The 24573-nt window shown below is 44.1% G+C and overlaps 1 protein-coding gene across 3 annotated transcripts in view; it reads left to right on the top strand.

Annotated features, from left to right (window-relative positions):
* DPYS (dihydropyrimidinase) overlaps positions 1-24259 on the top strand; it is a 134110-nt gene extending 109851 nt beyond the window's left edge. For all 3 annotated transcript variants that reach the window (XM_040354840.1, XM_040354839.1, XM_040354838.1), the window contains exons 8-10: positions 18680-18887; positions 22523-22606; positions 24226-24259. In XM_040354840.1, the coding sequence (XP_040210774.1) occupies positions 18680-18887; positions 22523-22585 (271 nt within the window). In that variant the 3' untranslated portion in view covers positions 22586-22606; positions 24226-24259. The remainder of the gene's footprint in view (positions 1-18679; positions 18888-22522; positions 22607-24225) is intronic.
* Positions 24260-24573: the final 314 nt, after the last annotated feature.

Here is a 24573-nt window from a genome sequence, read left to right as displayed (position 1 = left end):
GGACACCTAGGAGGAGGAGGAGCTGGAAGCCACCATGGAGGAGAGGACTTTGAGCGGAGCCGCTGCACCACACTGCCTTCCACCCACCACAATCGGGTAAGTGCCAGACTGACCGCCACTGGTAGGAGGGCAGGAGAATCCGTTCTGTAGTGCCTGAGTATCTGAGTCACTTTCTTGTGATATACTTTCTCCTGCCCATTGGCTGCCACAAGTGTCCATCACAGGGATCTCATGTTGCAGTGGAGTTTTGGGCTGTAATGCCAGGCTGCAAGTGGGGATAGGGAAGTAAATGTTAAATGGGAGTGAGGAGTGCACAGAGAAAGTGCATTATACTTCTGGAATGGGGAAGTGACTTGCATGTGGGGATAGGGAAGTAAATGGGAGTGAGGGAGTGCACAGAGTAGGGTGCACTATACTTTGGGGATGGGGAAGTGACCTGCATGTGGGGATGGGGAAGTAAATGGGAGTGAGGGAGTGCACAGAGTAGGGTGCATTATACTTTGGGGATGGGGAAGTGACCTGCATGTGGGGATGGGGAAGTAAATGGGAGTGAGGGAGTGCACAGAGTAGGGTGCATTATACTTTGGGGATGGGGAAGTGACCTGCAAGTGGGGATGGGGAAGTAAATGGAAGTGAGGGAGTGCACAGAGTAGGGTGCATTATACTTTGGGGATGGGGAAGTGACCTGCATGTGGGGATGGGGAAGTAAATGGGAGTGAAGGAGTGCACAGAGTAGGGTGCATTATACTTTGGGGATTGGGAAGTGACCTGCATGTGGGGATGGGGAAGTAAATGGGAGTGAGGGAGTGCACAGAGTAGGGTGCACTATACTTTGGGGATGGGGAAGTGACCTGCGAGTGGGGATGGGGAAGTAAATGGAAGTGAGGGAGTTTAGGGTACATTATACTTTGGGGATGGGGAAGTGACCTGCATATGGGGATGAAGAAGTAAATGGAAGTGAGGGAGTGCACAGAGTAGGGTGCAGTATACTTTGGGGATGGGGAAGTGACCTGCATGTGGGGATGGGGAAGTAAATGGGAGTGAGGAGTGCACAGAGTAGGGTGCATTATACTTTGGGGATGGGGAAGTGACCTGCGAGTGGGGATGGGGAAGTAAATGGAATTGAGGGAGTGCACAGAGTAGGGTGCATTATACTTTGGGGATGGGGAAGTGACCTGCATGTGGGGATGGGGAAGTAAATGGGAGTGAGGGAGTGCACAGAGTAGGGTGCATTATACTTTGGGGATGGGGAAGTGACCTGCGAGTGGGGATGGGGAAGTAAATGGAAGTGAAGGAGTGCACAGAGTAGGGTGCATTATACTTTGGGGATGGGGAAGTGACCTGCATGTGGGGATGGGGAAGTAAATGGAAGTGAAGTAGTGCACAGAGTAGGGTGCATTATACTTTGGGGATGGGGAAGTGACCTGCGAGTGGGGATGGGGAAATAAATGGGAGTGAGGGAGTGCACAGAGTAGGGTGCATTATACTTTGGGGATGGGGAAGTGACCTGCGAGTGGGGATGGGGAAGTAAATGGAAGTGAAGGAGTGCACAGAGTAGGGTGCATTATACTTTGGGGATGGGGAAGTGACCTGCATGTGGGGATGGGGAAGTAAATGGAAGTGAAGTAGTGCACAGAGTAGGGTGCATTATACTTTGGGGATAGGGAAGTGACCTGCATGTGGGGATAGGGAAGTAAATGGGAGTGAGGGAGTGCACAGAGTAGGGTGCATTATACTTTGGGGATGGGGAAGTGACCTGCGAGTGGGGATGGGGAAGTAAATGGAAGTGAGGGAGTGCACAGAGTAGGGTGCATTATACTTTGGGGATGGGGAAGTGACCTGCATGTGGGGATGGGGAAGTAAATGGGAGTGAGGGAGTGCACAGAGTAGGGTGCATTATACTTTGGGGATGGGGAAGTGACCTGCGAGTGGGGATGGGGAAGTAAGTGGAAGTGAAGGAGTGCACAGAGTAGGGTGCATTATACTTTGGGGATGGGGAAGTGACCTGCATGTGGGGTTGGGGAAGTAAATGGGAGTGAGGAGTGCACAAAATAGGGTGCATTATACTTTGGGGATGGGGAAGTGACCTGCATGTGGGGATGGGGAAGTAATTGGGCGTGAGGGAGTGCACAGAGTAGGGTGCATTATACTTTGGGGATGGGAAGGTGACCTGCGAGTGGGGATGGGGAAGAAAATTGGAGTAAGGGCGTGCACAGAGCAGGGTGCATTATACTCTGGGATGGGCAGGTGACTAGCAAGTGGGGATAGGAAAGTAAATGGGAGTGAGGGAGTGCACAGGGCAGAGAACTGGACGGGAATTCATCCACCTAATGAGCTGTATAGATGCAGCCAATGTTCCAGTGGTGTCCAAATCTGTGATTATTTCTTATCTGGCGAGAGTAATGTCCCATACACACTATCAGTTTTCCTGCCGGTTTTTCTCTTCAGGTTTACTAAAACCATCTAATATGAGGTCAAACCTTAATGCCCTGTACACACGATCGGATATCTGATGGAATCTAAACCGATGGATTTTTTCATCAGTTATCCGATGAAGCTAACTTTCATCAGTTTTGCCTACACACCATCAGTTAAAAAAACGATTGTGTCAGAACGTGGTGACGTAAAACACAACGACGTGCTGAGAAAAATGAAGTTCAATGCTTCCGAGCATGCGTCGACTTGATTCTGAGCATGCATGGATTTTTAACCGATGGACGTGCCCACAGACGATCGTTTTTTTCGATTGGTTTTTTAACCATCAGATAATTTTAAAACAAGTTCTACATTTTTTCACCGATGGATAAAAAGCCGATGGGGCCCACACGATCGGTTCGTCTGATGAAAACGGTCCATCAGACCGTTTTCATCAGACAAGCCGTTCGTGTGTACGCGGCATAAGAGTTTAAATTTGTATGCAATCAGGCAGGCCCTTGCACTACATGGTTTTGGTAAACCTGAAGAGAAAAACCTGCATGAAAACTGATAGGGGCAGATCCACATACATCTGCGTGGGCGCAACGTTTGTGAGATACGCTACGCCGCTGTAACTTACTTTTCTTTTCTTTGAATCCTGAAAGAATTCGCGCCGTAAGTTACGGCGGCGTAGTGTATCTCTCGCGGCGTAAGGGCGCGGAATTCAAATTGGGCGGGTAGGGGGCGTGTTTCATTTAAATGAAGCGCGTCCCCGCGCCGAACGAACTGCGCATGCCCCGTCCGTCAAAACTCCCAGGGTGCATTGCTCCAAATGACGTCGCAAGGACGTCATTGTTTTCGACGTGTATGTAAATGGCGTCCAGCCCCATTCACGGACGACTTACTCAAACTACGTAAAATTTTCAAAATTATACGCGGGAACGACGGCCATACTTAACATTGAGTACGCCACCAGCTTTGCAGCTTTAACTATACGCCGGAAAAAGCAAAACGGAAACGACGTAAAAAAATGCGACGGCCGCTCGTACGTTCGTGGATCGTCGGAAATAGCTCATTTGCATACTCTACGCGGATTACGACGGGAACGGCACCTAGCGGACGTCTAAAAATTGCATCTAAGATCCGAAGGCGTACAAAGACGTACACCTGTCGGATCTAACCCAGATGCCGTCGTATCTTGTTTTGAGGATTCAAAACAAAGATACGATGCGGGAATTTTGAAATTACGCCGGCGTATCAATAGATACGCCGGCGTACTTTCTTTGTGGATCTACCCCATAGTGTGTATGGGGCTTTACTCTTTAATATATTATACATTTAGGATTCGTAAATGAAAATCTCTGAGGTTCTGATGATGATTTGTCTTTCCATGAACATGTCAGTAATTGCAGAGGATTTGCACAGGACATTTTTACATGACAATAATGATCATTATGCCACCCTGCCAAAGAAGTCAGGGATTTAAATATTTAAATGGCTGGAAGAAAAGACAGCTGTGAGGCAGTAGCACTCTTGCCAGTCAGTAGTGTGACAAGGAAAAGATTATTTCCAGCAAAGCACAGAACATCCAGGAACATTCTACAGTAAATGATGGGATAGAGAAAGAAGGAGAGATTTCCGACTGATACTAGATGGATATAATGGCATGTACAATGCAGGGGATATTCTGGAGTAAACATTGTACTGCCCATCAGAGAACAGATAGCACTCCTGCAGATGTTGAATTGCCAGCGCTCTGTTTTGGCTTTTACCCCAACTCAGGAGTGCACAGAGTGTGACAACCTTTATACAATTCCGCTACATTGTTGTCACCCTTTCCTGTGAATCAAAATTATTATTATGATTTCATTGAAAGCAGGACATTTTAAACCGGTTCCCGACCGGCTCACGCAGATATACTACGAAAGAATGGCTCTTCTGGGCGAAATCACTTACATATATGGTTCTGCCCAGGAGAGCCACCAGAGGGCGCGTGAGCACCGCCGGTGGCACGCGCGAGCCCGCTGCACAGCCAGCACAGGGATTTGTGTATGTAAACACACAAATCCCTGTGCTGTCAGAGGAGAGGAGACAGATTGTGTGTTTCTACAAAGTAGAAACACACAATCTGTCATCTCTCCCAGTCAGTCCCATCCCCACACAGTTAGAACACACTAGGGGAACACAGTTAACCCCTTGATCATCCCCTAGTGTTAACCCCTTCCATGTCAGTGACATTTTTACAGTAATCAGTGCATTTTTATAGTACTGATGACTATAAATGTCTATGGTCCCATTTGGTAGCAAAAAGTTAAAAATATCGTTTTTTTTTTTTCAAAATGTATGTATTTTTTTATGTTTATAGCTCAAAAAATAAGGTGATTAAATACCATCAAAAGAAAGCTCTGTTTGTGGGAAGATAGGATGCAAATGTTGGGTACAGCAATTGTCAGTTAAAGCGACGCAGTACCAAATTGTAAAAAGTGCTCTGGTCAGGAAGGGGGTAAAATCTTCCGGGGCTGAAGTGGTTAAAAAAGGTTAAGGGCCCTTTCACACGGGGTGGATCAGTAATGATCCGCCCCGTGAACCTCCGCTTGCTCAGCTAGGATCGCTCCGTTGATCCCCGCTGAGCCGGCGGATGACAGGGCGGACCCCGCACACTGTGCAGGGACCGCCCTATCTTTTCTCCGCTCTCCTCTATGGGGGGGATCGGATGAACATTGACCGCCTGTCCGTGTTCACCCGATCCGATCCGCAGACGGAAGGAAAAATAGGGTTTTCCTCCGTCTGCAGAATCGGAGAATTGCGGACCCGGATGAGATCGGGTGTCAGCGGATGTTCATCCACTGACACCCGTGATCTCATAGGGACCAATGTATGTCCCCTTTTCATCCGCACACGGATGGATGAAAAAGCGGACATACGGTCCGCATGTGTGAAAGGGGCCTTAGATACTCTTTACACCTGCTACCTGGAAAAGGTAAATACTAACATATTCATATGAAAACAAAAAAAGGGGGGGGGGGTTAGAATAAGGCACATAAATGTACATAGTAATAAAAATAAGGCAATATAAAATGTATTTTATATATATATATATATATATATATATATATATAATGTAGCGCCCCCTTACTTTCAGTATGGGCACTACGCTAAAGTTAGTGGGGAATGGGAGAGTTATTTTGCTCCCATTCATAATTTGTTAAATTTTGGGCTGCTGTCATTCCAGAACTGTCCTGTAGGTCAGTCTGTGCTCCAGGGATGCAATCCCATCCCTGGGCGACAGTTGGCGCTAGAGGGGTTCTGGCAGAGCCACTTTTCCCCAGCAGCCAATTAGAGGAGTTTTCCCTTGCGGAGCATGCTAGGGGAGAGTATATCTGTGGCGGACGCCATTTTTGTTGGTTCTTCAGGGGTTCCTGGTTCCAGGTGCGGCACCAACCTTGAGGGTGTGCGCACATCGCCGGCCCCACCACTATGGCCTACCTGGCCTGGGGTCACGCGCTACGCGGAGTTCCAGACTCTGGGCCCTCTTGGCCTGGAGTGACGGATGCTACTAAGGGCCCCAGTGACTTACTGGGTCCCCCGTCTACTGAGGAGATCCCAGGCTGTATGCCGCTCGGTGGGGGATCGACTTGAGGAGAACCTGGAGGCAGGTTCTCCAAGAGGATTTGAACGAACCATCGGGGATCTGGTGACCGGGACATTGACAGGTACACTTCCACTGTCAACCGGTGACCCTGACTTAATCTACTGGGAGGATTCACTCGATCCATTCAGCTCATCTAAGTACTAGACCTGTGGCCAGGGCTGGACTGGGACAGAAATTTGGCCCTGGACTTCATCCAGACTGGCCCACTTTGACAGGTCTCTCCCATGGTGGCCGGACAACTTCCGCACCCCCCCCCGGCCACCCAAGCCCCCTCTCCCCCTTCACTAACCACTAGCCGTTTTACTTTATTAGAGTGGGGACGCTAGACATTATTTCACCCGGGCAAAGAATCATTTTGGTGCCCCCCTTATGGGACAAGATTAGGCAGAAGTGAGAAACTCCCAGGCCATAGCTGTTGAGTCAGCTGTCTGTTCCCTTCCCCCCATGCTCCTCTGTCATCCCCCTGCTTCTTTGTTCCCCCCAGGTGAGCGCTGCGGGGAGGGAGAGACAGAGAAGCGGAGAGGGGCGGCAGTCCGCTGTCACTGAAGCCGGCCCACTGAGCCATCGGCCCACCGGGAAACTCCCTGTAGTCCCAATGGCCAGTCCATCCCTGCCTCTGGCAGAGGTCCCTAGAGCCAGGTCTGTGGCAGAGACCTGTTCCTCCCAGCAACCTAAAGTGACACTTCGGCTGCCAGACTCGTGGCAGGAGTCTGTCGGGGGGCACTTCACCCACTCTGGCTAGAGTGGCGACGAACTGTATCTACTACTACTGAGAGCAGGATTGCTCTTTTCTATATCCAGGCCTGATACTGCAAAGTTCTCTTGCTTCATCAACCTTTTCTCCCTACCTCATGTTGATGTTGGTCATGTTGGGCCGGAAATAAAGCATTCAGAAAACCTTTATTTGATGACTGGACATTCGCTTACTAATCTACTCATCAACTTAACCCCTAGACAACGGTAAGAGGTAACTTAATACGCCGATCCCAAAACAACCAGCGGCTCCTGCGGGGGTAGCGCTACACGTATATATATATATATATATATATATATATATATATATATATATATATATACAGTACATACATACATGATATTTTCTCCTTAAAATTAGGTGCACATCCAACAAATAACATGCATGTGGACAAGGAAAGAAGCGATTGTTTTGTCGGGTGTGAAGTTAGAGACTCTCTTTGAAGAAATACTAAATAAACGTGAAGACAGAAGCTGTAATCTTCCATGTGGCTGCACCGAGAAGGAAAACAGGCTTCCTGCATTTCCAATGAACCAGGCTTGTTATGGGGGCCTCACTGGCTGCTTGTGACAGATTCACCATGACTGCTAAACCAGCAGAAAGTGATTGGTTTTGACAGATGGTGGGGAGGTTATTTCTGAACCTGAGCGTTGTGCAGTGTCGGTAAAAAGTACGTTGAGCTCCTCTAATGATCTGTTTTGTTTTTGCACTAGTGAAGATCTAGATGTGTTTATGTGCGTGGACATGAGCATACAGAATGACAGCTTATTTTTTTTAAATGCTGAACTTCAGGCAGATGTAACAGGCACAAATGAATGCAGCTCTGTAATCATTAATGCATCATTACATGTATTTCTTTTTTAAATGCAAGAAGTGTAATGCACACGGTCGTTTTTTGTGATGAAAAAAAAACGACATTTTTAAAAACGTCATTTAAAATGACCGTGTGTGGGGAAAACGTTTTATGTCTTCTGAAAAACGTAAACAAAACAAATTCGAGCATGCTTCAATTTTTTATGTCGTTTTTCAAAACGTCGTTTTTTGGGTAATAAAAAATGACCGTGTGTAGCTAAAACGACGTTTAAAACGACGTTTTTAAACCTGTGCATGCTCAGAAGCAAGTTATGACGCGAGCTTGAATGGAACAGAGTGCCGCCGTACGTGCTGAATGTAACCGCGCTTTGCTAGAGCTCTTTGAAAAAACGATGGTGTGTATGCTTCGTCGTTTTTTTAAATGAAGCTTGAAAAACGTCGTTTTTTTTCATGCTAAAAAATTTGTTTTTTTTTCATCACAAAAAATTACCGTGTGTACGCGGCATTAGTGTAAGTTCCCCTTTCCTTTCCCCTTACCCTTCTCCTTCTCATTTCTTTTCCCCTTTTGTTTCTCCTTTCCCATCTCCTTTACTTTCTCCTTTCCCTTCTCCTTTCCTTTCCCCTTTCATTTCTCTTTTTCTTTCCCCTTTCATTTCTCTTTTCCTTTCCCCTTTTCTTTTCCCTTTTCTTTTCCCTTTCCTTTCCCTTTTCCCTCCCCTTTTCTTTTCCCTCCCCTTTACTTTCCCCCTTTCCTTTCCCTTTTCCCTCCCCTTTTCTTTTCCCTCCCCTTTACTTTCCCCTTAACTTTCCCCCTTTCCTTTCCCTTTTCCCTCCCCTTTTCTTTTCCCTCCCCTTTACTTTCCCCTTAACTTTCCCCCTTTCCTTTTCCCTTCCCTTTCCCTTCTGTTTCCTTTTCCCTTTCCCTTTCCTTTCTCCCTTTCCATTTCCCCTTTCCTTTTCCCTTTCCTTTCTCCCTTTCCATTTCCCCTTGCCTTTTTCCTTTCCCCTTTTGTTTCTCTTTTATTTTCCTCTTTCCCCTTTCCTTTCTTCTTTTGTCTTTCCTTTCCTTTCCCCTTTCTGTATGAATTTGAAAGCTGTGTTTTTTTTTACACCCGTGTGTTGCGAAGCAGTGTCTTAGCATTGTCAGCCTGCAGAAGGAAGTGCTGTACTAACAGGATTTCAGTGTTAAGAAAAATACAACGGATTTGCTTAAAGCGAAGTTCCACTCATTTTTAAAAATGACCCACTTTAATGCTAGTTAATTAAGGTTTGGATATCGATATTGTGAAAATTCTGCAGACAGTACCGTTTTTTATTAGTGTTCCCCGCGAATACCAGTTGTGGCTGCCTAGGCAATTAGCTCTGAGGAAGGGGGTACCTTACCACATAGTGGGGGTAATCCACAAAAGGGATACGACGGCGTATCTACTGATACGCCGTCGTATCCCTGTTTCTATCTTTGGAATTGATCCACAGAATCAGTTTCCAAGAGATAGACAGAAGATCCGACATGTGTAATTGAATTACACTGTCGGATCTTAAGGATGCAATTCTAGGCCGGCCGCTAGGTTGCGGTCAGCCTAGAATATGCAAATGAACACTTACGGCGACCCACAAACGTTCCAACGGGCCCGTCGCGCTAATTCTACGTCGTTTCCGTCGAGTTACGCCGTGTAAAAATAGGCCTGAGTCCTATTTGACTAAGCCCTATTAAGTATGGCCGTCGTTCGAAAATTCAAACTCTACGTCGTTTGCGTAAGACGTCCGTGAATGGCGCTGGACGCCATTTACGTTACCGTCAAAGCAAATGACATAGGAGCGACGTCTGTTAGCGCAATGCACGTCGGGTAAGTTACCCGACGGAGCATGCGCAGTACGTCTGGCGCGGGAGCGCGTCTAATTTAAATGGGACTCGCCCATTTGAATTGGCCCGCCTTGCGCCGGACGGATTTAAGTTACACCGCCGCAAATTTCCAGGTAAGTGCTTTGTGGATCGGCACCTAACTTGGCAACTTTGCGGCAGTGTAACTTAAATAGAAAAAGTTACGTTGCGCTGGCTGGCTGTGGATCTGGCCCAGTGTGTCTATAGAGCTCATTGAGAGTTGTAACTCTGTGAGTATCCACTTTTAAAAAAAATTAACGTCCATTAAATGTCTCTGGTAATTCACTAGGTGTGTGCGTCATCCTTTTCCCTTGTTTCTCTAATTACATCATAAGCCCGGCCCATTGACTAGGTTATCTATGTCATTGGTCCAAGGAGTCCTCTGGCATCTAATAACTACAAAGTATGCCTCGCAGTGTCAGTATTGTGTAGGTGCGAGATCCAGAGGTGTGTGCTGGGTAGCCAGCTGCATAATAATCCAGGAAATCAAGCCAAATCAAACCAAGCATCCACTGCCCACATTCTACATGACCACAGCCGGAATCGGGGGGGGGGGGGGCAATAGAGAACTTAGCAGTTTGTAAGTAGTTACAATGTGTATATGGGCAGCAATATCATTTACAGTATGCTTATGGTGAATGAAAACAATCTCTGTAATGTTGTTAGTGCAACGTTGGCTAGGAGACTGGAACGCCACTTTAATAAAACTGTATAAAGTGAGACATGATGCCCAACATATTGAAAAAACAGATATAGAGATGTAGGATTTAAATACACTTTGATACAATAATATTTATGTGGAAGAAAAATAACAAAAAAATATGCACTCACTAAATTTAACCACTGGCCGAATGTATAACTTACATGTACGGTGGCAAGGTGGCTCTGCTACACTGGATCACGTACCCAGTACGTGATACGACACTTTCGGGTAAGGGGCACACTGCCGGCACCCCGCTGTGATTATATACAACGGGAGCTGATCTGTGGGTACCACAGACTCAATATCCTCTGGCTGGATTTGCACGGTGGCAAATTCAAAGCAACGTACAGTTACGCTGCTTTGAGCAGCAGTGCCATTCTGCCGACGTATATTGCCGTTGACCCATCCCCTATGTGCTTATTAGGCTGGTGGGCCAACACTGAGCCTGTTGCAATGCCAACTTTATTCTATTTGTGTTTCAATGTCCGCTGGCACCTGTCGATCATCCAGAGAGCAAGAATGCTGGTCTGCCTATGTAAATTGGGCAGATCGCTGTTCTGGCAGGAGGGAAGGCATGGATCCTGTGTTCCTGCAAAGCAGGGACTAGGATCCATGTCTTCCCCTAGTAAAAAAAAACTCTCATAATATACTAAAACACTGGCTAGGAACACAGTTAAACCTTTGATTGCCCCGTGATGTTAACCCCCTCCCAGCCAGTGTTATTAGTACAGTGACAGATGTATACTGTATTTTTAGCACTAATCACTGTATTAGTGTTACTGGTCTCCAAAAACTGTCAAGCGTCAGTAAGCTTCCGACTGTCTCACTAGAAGTCGCCGATCGCCGCCATTACTAATAAAAGAATAAAAATAAAATAATAAATAAAAATATCCCATAGTTTGTAGATCCTATAACGTTTGCACAAACCATAATGCGCTTATTGGGATTTTTTTAATTTCATTTATTTTTTTACCAAAAATATGTAGCAAAATACATTTTGGCCTAAATTTATGAAGAAATTCGATTTTTCATTTTTTTTTATTGGATATATTTTATTACAGAAAGTAAAAAATAAATGTGCTTTTTTTTCAAAATTGACGGCCTTTTTTTGTTTATAGCGCAAAAAATAAAAACCGCAGAGGTGATCAAATACCACCAAAAGAAAGCTCTATTTGTCGGAAAAAGAGAACATACATTTTATTTGGGTACAGCGTCACACAACCATGCAATTGTCAGTAATGCAAAAAATGGCCTGGTCGGGAAGGGGGGTTAATCTTTCGGAGGTCGAGTGGTTAAAGTACATTGGCTGGGGTCTTCAGAGTTTAGCACAGAACAGTGGGCTAGATTCAGGTAGGGGCACGCATTGTTACGGCGGCGCAGCGTATCGTAATTACGCTACACCGCCGCAACTTACAGGAGCAAGTGCAGTATTCACAAAGCACTTGCTCCGTAAGTTGCGGCGGCGTAGCGTAAATGGGGCCGGCGTAAGCCCACGCAATTCAAATGTGGAAGGGGGGCGTGTTTTATGTTAATGTGTGATGACCTGACGTGATTGACGTTTTTTTACGAACGACGCATGCGCCGTCCGAGTACATATCCCAGTGTGCATTGCTCCCAAGTACGTCGCAACGACGTATTGGTTTCGACGTGAACGTAAATTACGTCCAGCCCTATTCGCGAACGACTTACGCAAACGGCGTAAAAAATTCAAAAATCGAAGCGGGAACGACGTCCATACTTAACATTGCGTGCGCCTCAGAGAAGCAGGAGCAACGTTAGCCGAAAAAGCCTTACGCAAACGACGTAAAAAACTACCGCCGGGCGCACGTACGTTTGTGAATCGTCGTAACTAGGTAATTTGCATACTCTACGCCGAAAACGACGGAAGTGCCACCTAGCGGCCAGCGTGAGAATGCACCCTAAGATACAACGGCGTAAGAGACTTACGCCAGTCGGATCTTAGGCTAATGTCGGCGCAGAAATACAGAAAGAAGATACGCCGGCGCAGCTTTGAATTTACGCGGCGTATCTATAGATACGCCGGCGTAAATCATTGCTGAATCTAGCCCAGTGATGGCATTAGCAGTTCAGATTAATTTTACTTGTAGCCTGCAGTTATATCTTTAGTTACCCTCCCGGCAGATAATGTGCCGCTGTCGACGTGCGTTAGTCCAGGTAAGCGTCAGAACCCATCTAGAAGAGCTTGTCACTGTATTTGCAGGCGCCGTGCGTCCTGCCACTTTTCATCAGCCTGCTTTCTCCTGAGGTGACAAAGTACACACCGGAACATCCCGGCGGCATCTGTATCCAGCTCTGACACCGCCGCTTATAAATTAAAAGAGTTTAACACCATTAAATGTGTCCGGAGTGGCAATAATCCCTTCAGACTGTTTGTGCAATCAGAAAAAGGTTAAAGGCAAAACAAGGCAGTGATATTTCAAAGGCGAGAACATTTCCGAAGAGAAGGTGAAGCAGCGCGACTCGCGAGCGTATTGACCTAGATTTATCAAGCTGGGACAGAATGTTTTCAGATCCTGTGCAGCTCTATCTTGGAGGTTTGTCCAAGCGTCTGAAAAATGGATTTTGGGGAGAAATCAGCCATAAGACACGTTCTGGAAATGAAGTTAGTATGTCAAAGTGCAGCAAACAGTCGCAGCCTGTCGTAGATCACGTTTCATTATCCCGCGATCTTAAAGCCTGGAATTTGATTTCTGTAGTTTACAGATCATTCTCGCTTCTAGCACTAGAGTTTCAGACAATTGGTATACATGTGGTCATTGTGCCCCATCTGGCCCATCCAATATCTGGGAGTCATAACCTAATTCAAATAATTAACACATCACATCAGCTAAACCCTGAAATATACCCAGTGAAGTGACTAGCCTCAGATGGTACACAGATCGACCTGCATAATTTGGACCTGTTTATCTGCAGCCCCAGGGCTCAAGTCCTGCGGGAACGCATGGGAACGGAGTTCCTGCACTTTTTTCACAGCAGGAACTCAGTTCCCTTTGCAGGACTAGAGGAGCCGAGAGCAGCCGAGCCGCCCGAGCCAATCCTTCACTAAGCTGCGATGCCCAGCTCGACTCACAGAAAGAACTTGCTTCTTTCTAAATCCTCGCGGCAGACCTCCGCAATGTCTCCTGGGAACAATGACAAAAGCTCCCAGGAGACATTGCGGCATCGAGGAAGTGATGGAATACCCGCACACTACCCGATGAATCCATATACAGGAAGCGGCCACTAACATAAAGGATTACTAAGGTACAGTGGATCGAAAAAAACCATGCGGTTTAGTAATTATGCATATGAGCGCATCATTTTTTTTTTTTTGGTGGGGGAGTGGATCTTGGGTGGGAGTTCCCACACTTTTTTCCCCAGGACTTGACCCCTGTGCAGCCCCTCTCTCCACTACAGCATTCTAAAAAATACAGATCAAAGTCAGGGAGTGGAGATCTGATGTCGCAGACTGCACACATGGAGCAGGGAGCTGGGTGTAATCTGAGACCTGAGTGGAGCAAATGGACACAACCCCTCTATACAGCCTCAGAGGGAAACATGCACAGCTGAGGCTGCCAATAATCCGTTGTGTACTGTAAGGGGGGTGGGAACAATTCATGGGACTGTCTGGTGTCGCCATTGACTGTCAGAAGGGGTTAATGCAGATAGAAGAGCAATCAGACAGAAGATAGAAATCACACAACTAGGTGCTTTGGATAGAGGCAAGTAAACACTATAGAGGGATATGCTTTGTTCATCTGTAATTTCAGAGATTTACACTCACTTTAACCACTTCACGACCACCCTATAGCAGATTTACTGCTACAGGGTGGCTGTTCTGTGCAAAATCATATACATATATATATATATATATATATATCTATAAAATCTGACTCGTTTTACAAATGTCTCGCAAAACAAGCAGAATTTAAGCTAATGTGCAGTAACCCATTAGGCCAGAGGTGCAGGGGCTCCAGTGACACGCGGAACGGTTTGGAGCTGTTCCGAGCCGTTCGGAAATACTTGGAATCACTCGGAAATACTCGGAAATACTCCGTTCCCGGGTGTCTCCGAACCTTTCTGAAGGTTTCCGAGATCATCCGAGCTGTCCTTGAGTATTTTCCGAGGCTCTCCGGCGCCCCCCACCTCTGGCCACATGCGGTATTGCATGCCATAGAAGTCAATGCAGAACGAATTATCTTCGTTTCCATTGACTTCTATGGGAAAACTCGCTTTGATATGCGAGTGCTTTGGATTACAAGCATTCTCCTGGAACGGATTATGCTCGTAATCCAAGGCTCCACTATATATATATATATATATATATATATATATATATATATATATATATATAATGTGGTTCTGCACTTCCGCATAGGGAGCATGCCACTCCTGCTGTGCTTAGTCACAGCAGAAACCGATCAGCGGGTGCCAGCCAATGGATGACCATCGGCACCCACTGATTGTCGAGGAGAGACACAGTAAACAATGCAGAGCTCCGTCCTGTGGGCACAGATGTGGTGGATTTTGTTCCCCTGCAAAGCCGGGAATAAAATCCTCCATATCGCTTAGTAAAAACACCTCACATAAGCACTGGCCAGGCACACTTTTAACCCTTTGATCACCCTGGATGTAAGCCCTTTCCCAGCCAGTGTCATTAGTACAGTGGCAGTGCATATTTTTAACACTGATCAAGTGTAAAAAGTGTCAGTTAGTGCCAAATTGACCGCCGCAATATCACAATCACGCTATAAGTTGCTGATCGCCGCCATTACTAGTATGAAATAAATAAAAATTATATAAAAATATACGGTAGTGTCGTTTGTAGACGCTATAACTTTTGCACAAACCAATCAATATACTTATTGGGATTTTTTTTCGAAAAATATGTAGCAAAATACACATTGGCCTAAATTTATGAAGATTTTTTAAATGTTTGTATTGGATATGTTTTAAAGCAGAAAGTAAAAAATATTGTTTTTTTTTTCTTCAAAATTGACAGTCTTTTTTGTTTATAACGCAAAAAAAAAAAAAAAAAAGAACTGCAGTGATTAAATACCACAAAAAAGATCTATTGGTGGGAAAAACATTCATTTATGTACAGTGTTGATATATGGAAAAAACTACTTGCTATGAAAAAGTTAAAGTACCTTCTTCCTAGAGGCAACATGGACTCTCATGGTACAGTATGAATTTACAAAGCCAGTTTATAAAAATATATACATTTATTTTACAAAATGATACAAGATAAAAACAGTAGTGCTCAACATGTTTCGTGGTTACCCCCTTCTTCAGGAGTATAAGTCTGAAACAGGTTGAGTGAACAACAGAGATTAGTCTCTGCATATTTCAGTGCGCAATCAACATCTACATCTAATCTTCATTTGTGTGTCAGATAAGTGGATGTTCTACCTATAGCAGCATCCAATGTCTAGGATCTATGGCCCGGATTCTCAGAGGACTTACAACGGCGCAGCGCCATGTACGCCGACGTAAGTCCTAATCCGAGCCGTCGTATCTATGCGACTGATTCTTAGAATCAGTTACGCATAGATAACCATTAGATCCGACAGGCGTAAGGCTCTTACGCCGTCGGATCTAAAATGCAATTTTTTTTTGTCCGCTAGGTGTCGCCTCCGTCGTTTTCCCCGTCGAGTATGCAAATTAGCTAGATACGCAAATTCCCGAACGTACGCGCGGCCGACGCAGTGAAGTTACGACGTTTACGTTAGGCTTGTCGCGGCGTAAAGTTGCCCCTGCTATATGAGGCGCAATCAATGTTAAGTATGGCCGTCGTTCCCGCGACCAAATTTAAAAATTTACGTTGTTTGCGTAAGTCGTCCGTGAATGGGGCTGGACGCCATTTACGTTTACGTCGAAACCAATGACGTCTTTGCGACGTCATTTGGAGCAATGAACCCTGGGATATTTATCGGACGGCGCGGGAATGCGCTTAATTTAAATGCGATACGCCCCCTACCCGCCTAATTTGAATTAGGCGGGCTTGCGCCGGGTGATTTACGCTACGCCGCCGCATTTTTACAGGCAAGTGCTTTGTGAATAAAGCAATTGCCTGTAAAACTTGCGGCGGCGTAACGTAAATGACATACGTTACGCCGCAGAGATACGCCAGATCTACGAGAATCTGGCCCTATGTATTTAAAAGCTGTTTTTATCTTGTATCATTTTGTAAAATAAATGTATATATTTTTGTAAACTGGCTTTGTAAATTCATACTGTACCATGAGAGTCCATGTTGCCTCCACAATATCCAAATTCTATGTTCAGTGTTGCATGACTGCGCAATTGTCACAGGAGGGGAATTTTTTGGAAGGGTTGAGGGGATTATTGCGGTGCGAAGAAGGAAACCAGACAAAGTATGTATATATATATATATAAAAATATATCAAAAGGTTTATTCAATTTTTACAGAATATAATAATTATTATATTCTGTAAAAATTGAATAAACCTTTTGATATATTTTTATATATATATATATATATATATACATACTTTGTCTGGTTTCCTTCTTCGCACCGCAATAATCCCCTCAACCCTTCCAAAAAATTCCCCTCCTTTGAATCTATTTTGGGATGAGGTGCTATATCTTCTTTAGGACTCTCGATCACATACCCCCAATCTACCTGCGCAATTGTCAGTTAAAGTAGGGCAGTGCCGTATAGCAAAAAAATGGCCTGGTCATAAAGGCGGTAAATCTTTCGGGGGTCAAGTGATATTAAAAAAAAGCAACCCTAAAGCAGACCTTCACTCCTCCCTTATCAATATAAACCACAGGGTGTTTTTTTTTTTATTTTATTTTATCTGGCCCTGCTCCCCTCTAACCATTCTCACTTAGCAAGAAATATGTGTCCCTTTTCCTGCAGCCTCCTGGGATATCCTCACCACATATTCTAGGAGGCTGCAAAATAGGGTTACATGGTAGAAATGGGCAGAGTTGGTGCACACCATTGTGGGCCAGCTGCCTGAACCTAAAAGAGGCAGCTGGCTCACAATGACTAAGAAGGACCAAGCTGGCCGCACGTTACCCGGGCTGTAAAATCTGAACAGCATCAAGTATCATTGTAATGTGCTCCTTAAAAACAACCACACCATCTTTTTCCAGAGAAGCCTGTATTTCTCCTGAGGTTACCTGTGGGTTTTTGTTTGTATACCGAACAGTTCCTGTGGCAGTTGTGGCTTAAAACTTTCTTGCTCTATCTGACCATGGCATGGTATCAAGAGATCCCCAAATGTTCCACTTCTTATTAAATGATTGAACAGTAGTGACAGGCATATTCAAGGCTTTGGATATCTTTTTAATATATAAGGTAAAGTTTCATTACCTTGTTACGCAGGTCTTTTGACTGTTCTTTTCTACCTCGTCATGGCTCAGTGTCTAGCCTGCATCCATGTGAGAGCGAACAAATTCATTGACTATTTATACACAGACACTAATTGTGATTTAAAAAGCAACAAATGTGGGAAATTAACCTTTTAATTGCCATTGTAACCTGTGTGTGTCACCTTCTGTGTCTGTACCAAGGCCAAACATTCCAGGGTATGTAAAATTTTGATCAGAGCCATTTGGGGGATTTCTGTTATTATGATTTGAAAAGGATCCAAAAAACTATGTGATAATAAATGGCTTCATGTGATTCCGATCCTTAAAGGGGTTGTAAAGGTAAAAAAAAAATCCCCTAAATAGTTTCCTTTACCTTAGTGTAGTCCTCCTTCAATTACCTCATCCTTCCATTTTGCTTTTAAATGTCCTTATTTCTTCTGAAAAATCCTCACTTCCTGTTCTTCTGTAACTACACACAGTAATGCGAGGCTTTCTCCCTGGTGTGGAGTGTCGTGCTCGCCCCCTCCCTTGAGGGGGCGAGCAGGAGAGTCAGGACGCCCACTAACACACAGCTTCTTTCTCTATCTGCAATGTAGAGAGTGTCCTGACTCTTCTGCTCGTCCCCTCCCCCCTCAAGGGGAGAGGGGACGACACTCCACACCAGGGAGAAAGCCTTGCATTACTGTGTGGAGTAACAGACAGAAGAACAGGAAGTGAGGATTTCTCAGAAGAAATAAGGACATTTAAAAGCAAAATTGAAGGATGAGGTAAGTGAAGGAGGACTGCACTAAGGTAAAGGAAGCTATTTAGGTGTTTTTTTTTATACCTTTACAACCCTTTTAAATAAAAGACAGTTTTTTGTCATGATCAGTCATATTTTCAATATCAATGCCAAAATTTCCCAATTTCTGCCAGGGTATGCAAACATTTGCACACTACTGTATACATATTTTAAAACCAACTTAACATCAAAGAATTTAGTTCTGTTGCCCCTCCTTGAATAGTATTGTAATTTCACTAACCAATTTTACTATACTGAGGTGTAACACCGGTCAGCACGTTGTCACTGATGTTATGCATGGATATAACTTTACCAAATATTTGTTTCATTTACAGGACAATTTCTGCTAAAACCCACCACCAGGCCGTGAACTTCAATATATTTGAAGGTATGGTCTGCCACGGAGTACCTCTGGTGACTATCGCCGGCGGGAGAGTAGTGTACGAGAATGGCATCTTGAACGCCGTCCAGGGCCATGGCAAATACATTCCACGCAAACCGTTTCCTGACTATGTCTACAGCCGTGTCTTACAAAGAGATGGTGTAAGTCAGCAGAAAATGATTTCTTTTACTCTGCAAGTTGCTTTTAAATCCAGCTAAAGAAAACTTTAGTTACTAATCAGGTTGAGGGATTTTCCATTACCATTAGGAGTCCAGGAATCCACTACAATAATGTGACTGTTACAGTTTGTCCAAAGTGCAGCTATAAATCGGAATACGAATATGACTTGCCAAAAAAGATCTTACGTATCCCCAAAAAAATAGCTATTAAGTCTTAGCTCCACCTACTATGAAACTAAATTTATTCTGACAGCACAATGTTTTTCACTGAATGGCAATAGAGTTTAGCATTCTGTATATTCTTTCAGTCTTTCTATGGCGGCGGGGGGGTTTATTCCAGTCTCACTGAAATAGGATTATATGGCGTAGGCAGGAAAGACATGGTTTGTTTATTATTAGTCTATTATTCTTAATCTATTATTCTTTTTATAGTTGTCCATATTTTGCAGTGATAACCTTGCATCCATCATCTTTCTCTTCCTTCACTCTCTTGGGTTCCAAATTCTATCCAATGACTTAATTTCCTCTGTCTTCTTTCCTCCTTCTCTGAGCCTACGCCTTCTCTTTTCCTCCTCTCCTCCTTCTTTTCTTCATCTCCTCCTTTCCTCCTTCTTCTTCTTTCCTCCCTCTCCTTCTCCTTTCCTCTCATATGTCCCCCTTCCTCCACCTACTCCTGCTCGTTTCCTCTTTCTTCTTTCCTCATTCGCTTTCTCCTTTCCTTCTTATGCTTCTCATTTCCTCCTTATCCTTCTCATTTCCTCCTTCCTCTCCTTTCCCCCTGTATCCTTTCCTCCTTATCCTTCCCATTTCCTCCTTATCCATCTCATTTCCTCCTTCTTCTCCTTTCCCCCCTTATCCTTTCACCCTCATCCTTCTCATTTCCTCCTTCTTCTCCTTTCTCCCCTAATCCTTTCCTCCTTATCCTTCCCATTTCCTCCTTATCCATCTCATTTCCTCCTTCTTCTCCTTTCCCCCCTTATTCTTTCCCCCTCATCCTTCTCATTTCCTCCTTCTTCTCCTTTCTCCCCTAATCCTTTCTTCCTTATCCTTCACATTTCCTCCTTATCCTTCTCATTTCCTCCTTCTTCTCCTTTCCCATGTATCCTTTCCTCCTTATCCATCTCATTTCCTCCTTCTTCTCCTTCCCCCCCTTATCCTTTCCTCCTCATCCTTCTCATTTCCTCCTTCTTATCCTTTCTCCCCGTATCCTTTCCTCCTTTTCCTTCCCATTTCCTCCTTATCCTTCTAATTTCCTCCTTCTTCTCCTTTCCCCCTCATCCTTTCCCCCTCATTTCCTCCTTCTTCTCCTTTCCCCCGTATCCTTTCCTCCTTATCCTTCTCATTTCCTCCTTCTTCTTTACTCCTTATTTCCTCCTTCTCCTTTCCTCCTTATTCTTCTCCTTTCTTCCTTCTTCTTCTTCTTATTTTCTCCTGATCTTTCTCTGTTTCTCCTTCTTCCCATTCTCCCCTGCTCTTTCTCCTCTGCTTCATCTCTTTCCCCTCTTTCTTTTCTCCCCTTTCTCCTCTCCTTTGTCTCTTTTCCTCCTTCTCATCTCCTCCTTTCATTACTCCTTCTCCTTTCTAAGTACTTCCTTCTTCTTACTTCCATTTTTCATATCTAGCCCCTCCTTCCTTCTCCCTCCCTTCCATCTCTTTTTTTTATTCTTCTTTCTTTCTTTCCCTCCCTTCCTTCCTTCATTTCTGCCTTTCTTTCCTTTCTTTCTTTCTTCTTCCCTTTCCTGCCTAGGATGTCAATTTGTACTTCTATCCTTCCCTTAACCATTGTGGGTAGCAATTTCTATCCATTTCCTTCCTTCCTGGTCTCGGATGTCATATTTTACTTCTTACCTTCCCTTAACCATCATTGGTAGCAATTCCTATCCATTTCCTTCCTTCCTTCCTTGGTAATTATTTGTAATTATTGCCGTCTTTTAGAATACAGTTAGTACACACATTATATACAGTCATACATTATGTGTAAGTGCAGTAAACCATCTGTCATCTCTCGGAAGTGAAAAGGGACCACTGGATGTGTGCCATGATTTTTTGTTTGCCTATTTATTTTGAAATAAAAATAGATGTAAAGAAATGTTGGCACTGAACCCATGGAGCAGGTTTTCATTAACCACTTCCTTACTGGGCACTTAAACCCCCTTCCTGCCAAGAGGACTTTTTGCGATTCGGCACTGCGTCGCTTTAACTGACAATTGCGCGGTCGTGCGACATGGCTCCCAAACAAAATTGACGTCCTTTTTTTCTTACAAATAGAGCTTTCTTTTGGTGGTATTTGATCACCTCTGCGGTTTTTATTTTTTGCGCTATAAACAAAAATAGAGCGACAATTTTGAAAAAAATATATATTTTTTACTTGTTGCTATAATAAATAGCTCAATTTTTTTTAAAAAATATTTTTTTTATCCTCAGTCTAGGCCGATACGTATTCTACATATTTTTAGTAAAAAAAAAAAAAAATCGCAATAAGCGATTGGTTTGCGCAAAAGTTATAGCGCCTACAAAATAAGAGACAGAATTATTATTTTTTATTATTTTTTTTTTACTAGTAATGGCGGCGATCTGCGATTTTTATTGCGACTGCGACATTATGGCGGACACATCAGACACTTTTGACACATTTTTGGCACCATTCACATTTATACTGCGATCAGTGCTATAAATATGCACTAATTACTGTATAAATGTGACTGGCAGGGAAGGGGTGAACACTAGGGGGTGAGGAAGGGGTTAAATGTATTCCCTATATAGTGTTCTAACTGTGGGGGAAGGGGGGTGACTGGGGGAGGTGACCGATCTGTGTCCCTATGTACAAGAGACACAGATCCGTCTCCTCTCTCCCTGACAGCACCGCTGTCTGTGAGAGCCGGCAATGAGAAATGATCTCATATGTAAACATATGAGATCATCTCTCATTGGCCGCACAGATCGCCTAGCAAACGGCCACTCCGATTGGCCGTTCACGGCGATCTGTGATTGGCTGTGTCCAAGGGACACAGAAGTTCCCCGCTGCGCGCTCGGGAGCGTGCGTGGGAAACGCGGAAAGGGGCGGACGTGAAAACACGGCGCCCCAGAGAAGTAGAACCACCCTGCGGCCGTATATAGTCGTACGGCCGTCGGGAAGTGGTTAAAGGGGTTGTAAAGATTTGTTTTTTATTTTCTAAATAGGTTCCTTTAAGCTAGTGCATTGTTGGTTAACTTAACTTTTCCTTCGATTTCCCTTCTACATGTTTTTTTTCTTTGTTTTATTTGTCTGATTTTCTTACTTCGTGTTCCTCCTCAGTAAGCTTTTGTGGCTGACTAACCCCCAGCCAGAACAGCTCGGATGATGGGGGCAAGCTTACTGAGGAGAAACAGGAAGTGAGAAATTCAGACAAAGAAAAAAAACATTTAGAAGGGAAATTGAAGGAAAAGGTAAGTGAACCAACAATGCACTAGCTTAAAGGAACCTATTTAGAAAATTAAAAACAAACCTTTACAACTTTTAATGTCCTCATCCGTGTTTGTGACTGCAGAGAAATGCAGCGTGTATTTAGCATGTATCTGTATAATGAAAGAGAGAATTGTCATCTCATCACATCAGTAATGACAATATGTTTGTACAGGTAGATCAGCCACTTCCCGTACACAGACAGCCTTATGAAGGAGAGGTCATCCAACTGAAGTGAATACGGATCCATCAACAGCCGGTAATATTACCTCTGGACCTGCAGATATCCATTCTATGCTGCAGACAGGAGGGGAAAGTTAGGGAGTTGAGAAATTATTAAAGTGTATGTCAAGATGAAATCTGGTTTCTAGTTTTGGATTGAGTGGGGAAGGATCACCAGACCAGGACACAAAATTATAAATCTGGCGGGACTCTAGCCTTCCGCTAATTTACTAAAGAAAAGCATTTTTATTTCTGTCAGCCTTGCTGTTGGAAATTTCCCCTCATGTCTTGTCTGGTAAAACATTAGCAGCGAACATTGCTGTCTGTGCCCCCATTTGGTAGATTCACCCTCTCTATTTGTCCTGTTTTCATCAAGAGTTAAAGGGTCACTAAAGGAATTTTTTTTTTTTAGCTAAATAGCTTCCTTTACCTTACTGCAGTACTGGTTTCATGTCCTCATTGCTCGTTTTTGCTCTGATGTTGCTGTAATTCTTCTCTGTTCTGAACACTTCCTGGTTGTCTGTTTCCTGATGACCACAGTACTGGGAGATTCTAGTTTAATTTTTCAAACCATCACTGCTCTATGGCTCTGTCTAGCACAGAGGCAGGATAACATGCAAAAACGAAACTAGATGCTAAAACGAAACTAGATGCTAAAACGAAACTAGAGGCACATTATATGATTGATTTTTATCTATTTTTAATCAATTTTAAAAGGAATCAGTTAACTATTATGTCTCTATACCCTGTAAACAGTCATTTCAGCAAAAAAAAGTTTTCCTTTACAACTCCTTTAAGCCTCGTACACGGTACGATTGTTGGCCAACCGAGCGTCTGATTTTTGTCAAAAGGGCGTGTGCCAGGATCTTGTCTTGCATACCAATGGTACACAATTGTCCTGCCACAAACACGAACGTAGTGATGTACTACAAAGAATTTCAGCTCTTGAGTGCCACTCTTTGGGCTCCTTCTGCTAATTTCGTGTTTGGTGAGCACTGATTCCAAGCATGCGTGTTTGCACTTCGACTTTTGTGTGACGGATTTGTGTACTGACCATACGAAATTCAGACGTGGAGCCGTTGTCTGCCGAAAATTTACTAGCCTGTCATCCAATATTTGTTGGCTGAAAATTGGACAACAAGTGTCAAAAGGACCGTACTAACAGTAAGAATTTAGGACAACAGTCTGTCAACAGACAATCCCCTTCCAACAATCGTACCGTGTGTACGAGGCTTTAGGGTCAATCTGCACATGTTCAGTTTGGTGTGTATTCTTCTTTTTTTTTTTGGGAGAGTGTATGTGATCAGCACAGGGCCAATCAGTACTGTGCAGACAGAGGGTCAGGGGTCATGCAGCCTTATAGGACAGTCAGAGTAGAATGAAAACTCCTCCTACAAGCTTTAACCAGTGCTCGGACAGAGACTGCTAGAAGTCATAAGACTGCTATATACTGCTGATGAGGAAAGGTATTTAGCAGTTTATATTTACTAAGATAATTGCATTTCCATGTTCTGTGTACTGTGGGAGACCAGATATAGTGAATGCAGGGTCCTGGGTTTAGGAACACTTTAAGCCAAATTCAATTGTCTGTATATACAAGCGTTATGATCTCCTGGGTAAACTATTTCACTTTTACATTATTTCTTTTATTGACAGATCAATGCGTTCAGAAGACCAAGGCCGAGACTATTAGAAAATGATACGTCTATTTTTTCTATGGTATTTCTATAATGTCTGCAGTGTAGTACATTGTACAACTGTGCAGAGTTGGCAGCATCAATGTTGTAAAGCCAAGAAACAGTTTATGCTGATTAATACTACAGGCATACCCCGCTTTAAGTACACTCACTTTACATACACTCGCAAGTAAGGACATACCCGTGAGTGTATGTAAAGTGCCTTACAAGTACTGTACAGACATTTTGCAGTTGCAGTAGAAGGAGCTGAAGCTCAGAGAGCATTGCCCACCCTGTTCCAGTGTGCCCCTGACACCTCCACTACAGC

The sequence above is a fragment of the Rana temporaria genome, chromosome 5, assembly GCF_905171775.1.
Source record: "Rana temporaria chromosome 5, aRanTem1.1, whole genome shotgun sequence".
NCBI lineage: Eukaryota > Metazoa > Chordata > Amphibia > Anura > Ranidae > Rana > Rana temporaria.
The sequence above is the reverse complement of the archived record's forward strand: the minus strand, read 5'-3'. Positions and strand labels throughout refer to the sequence as shown.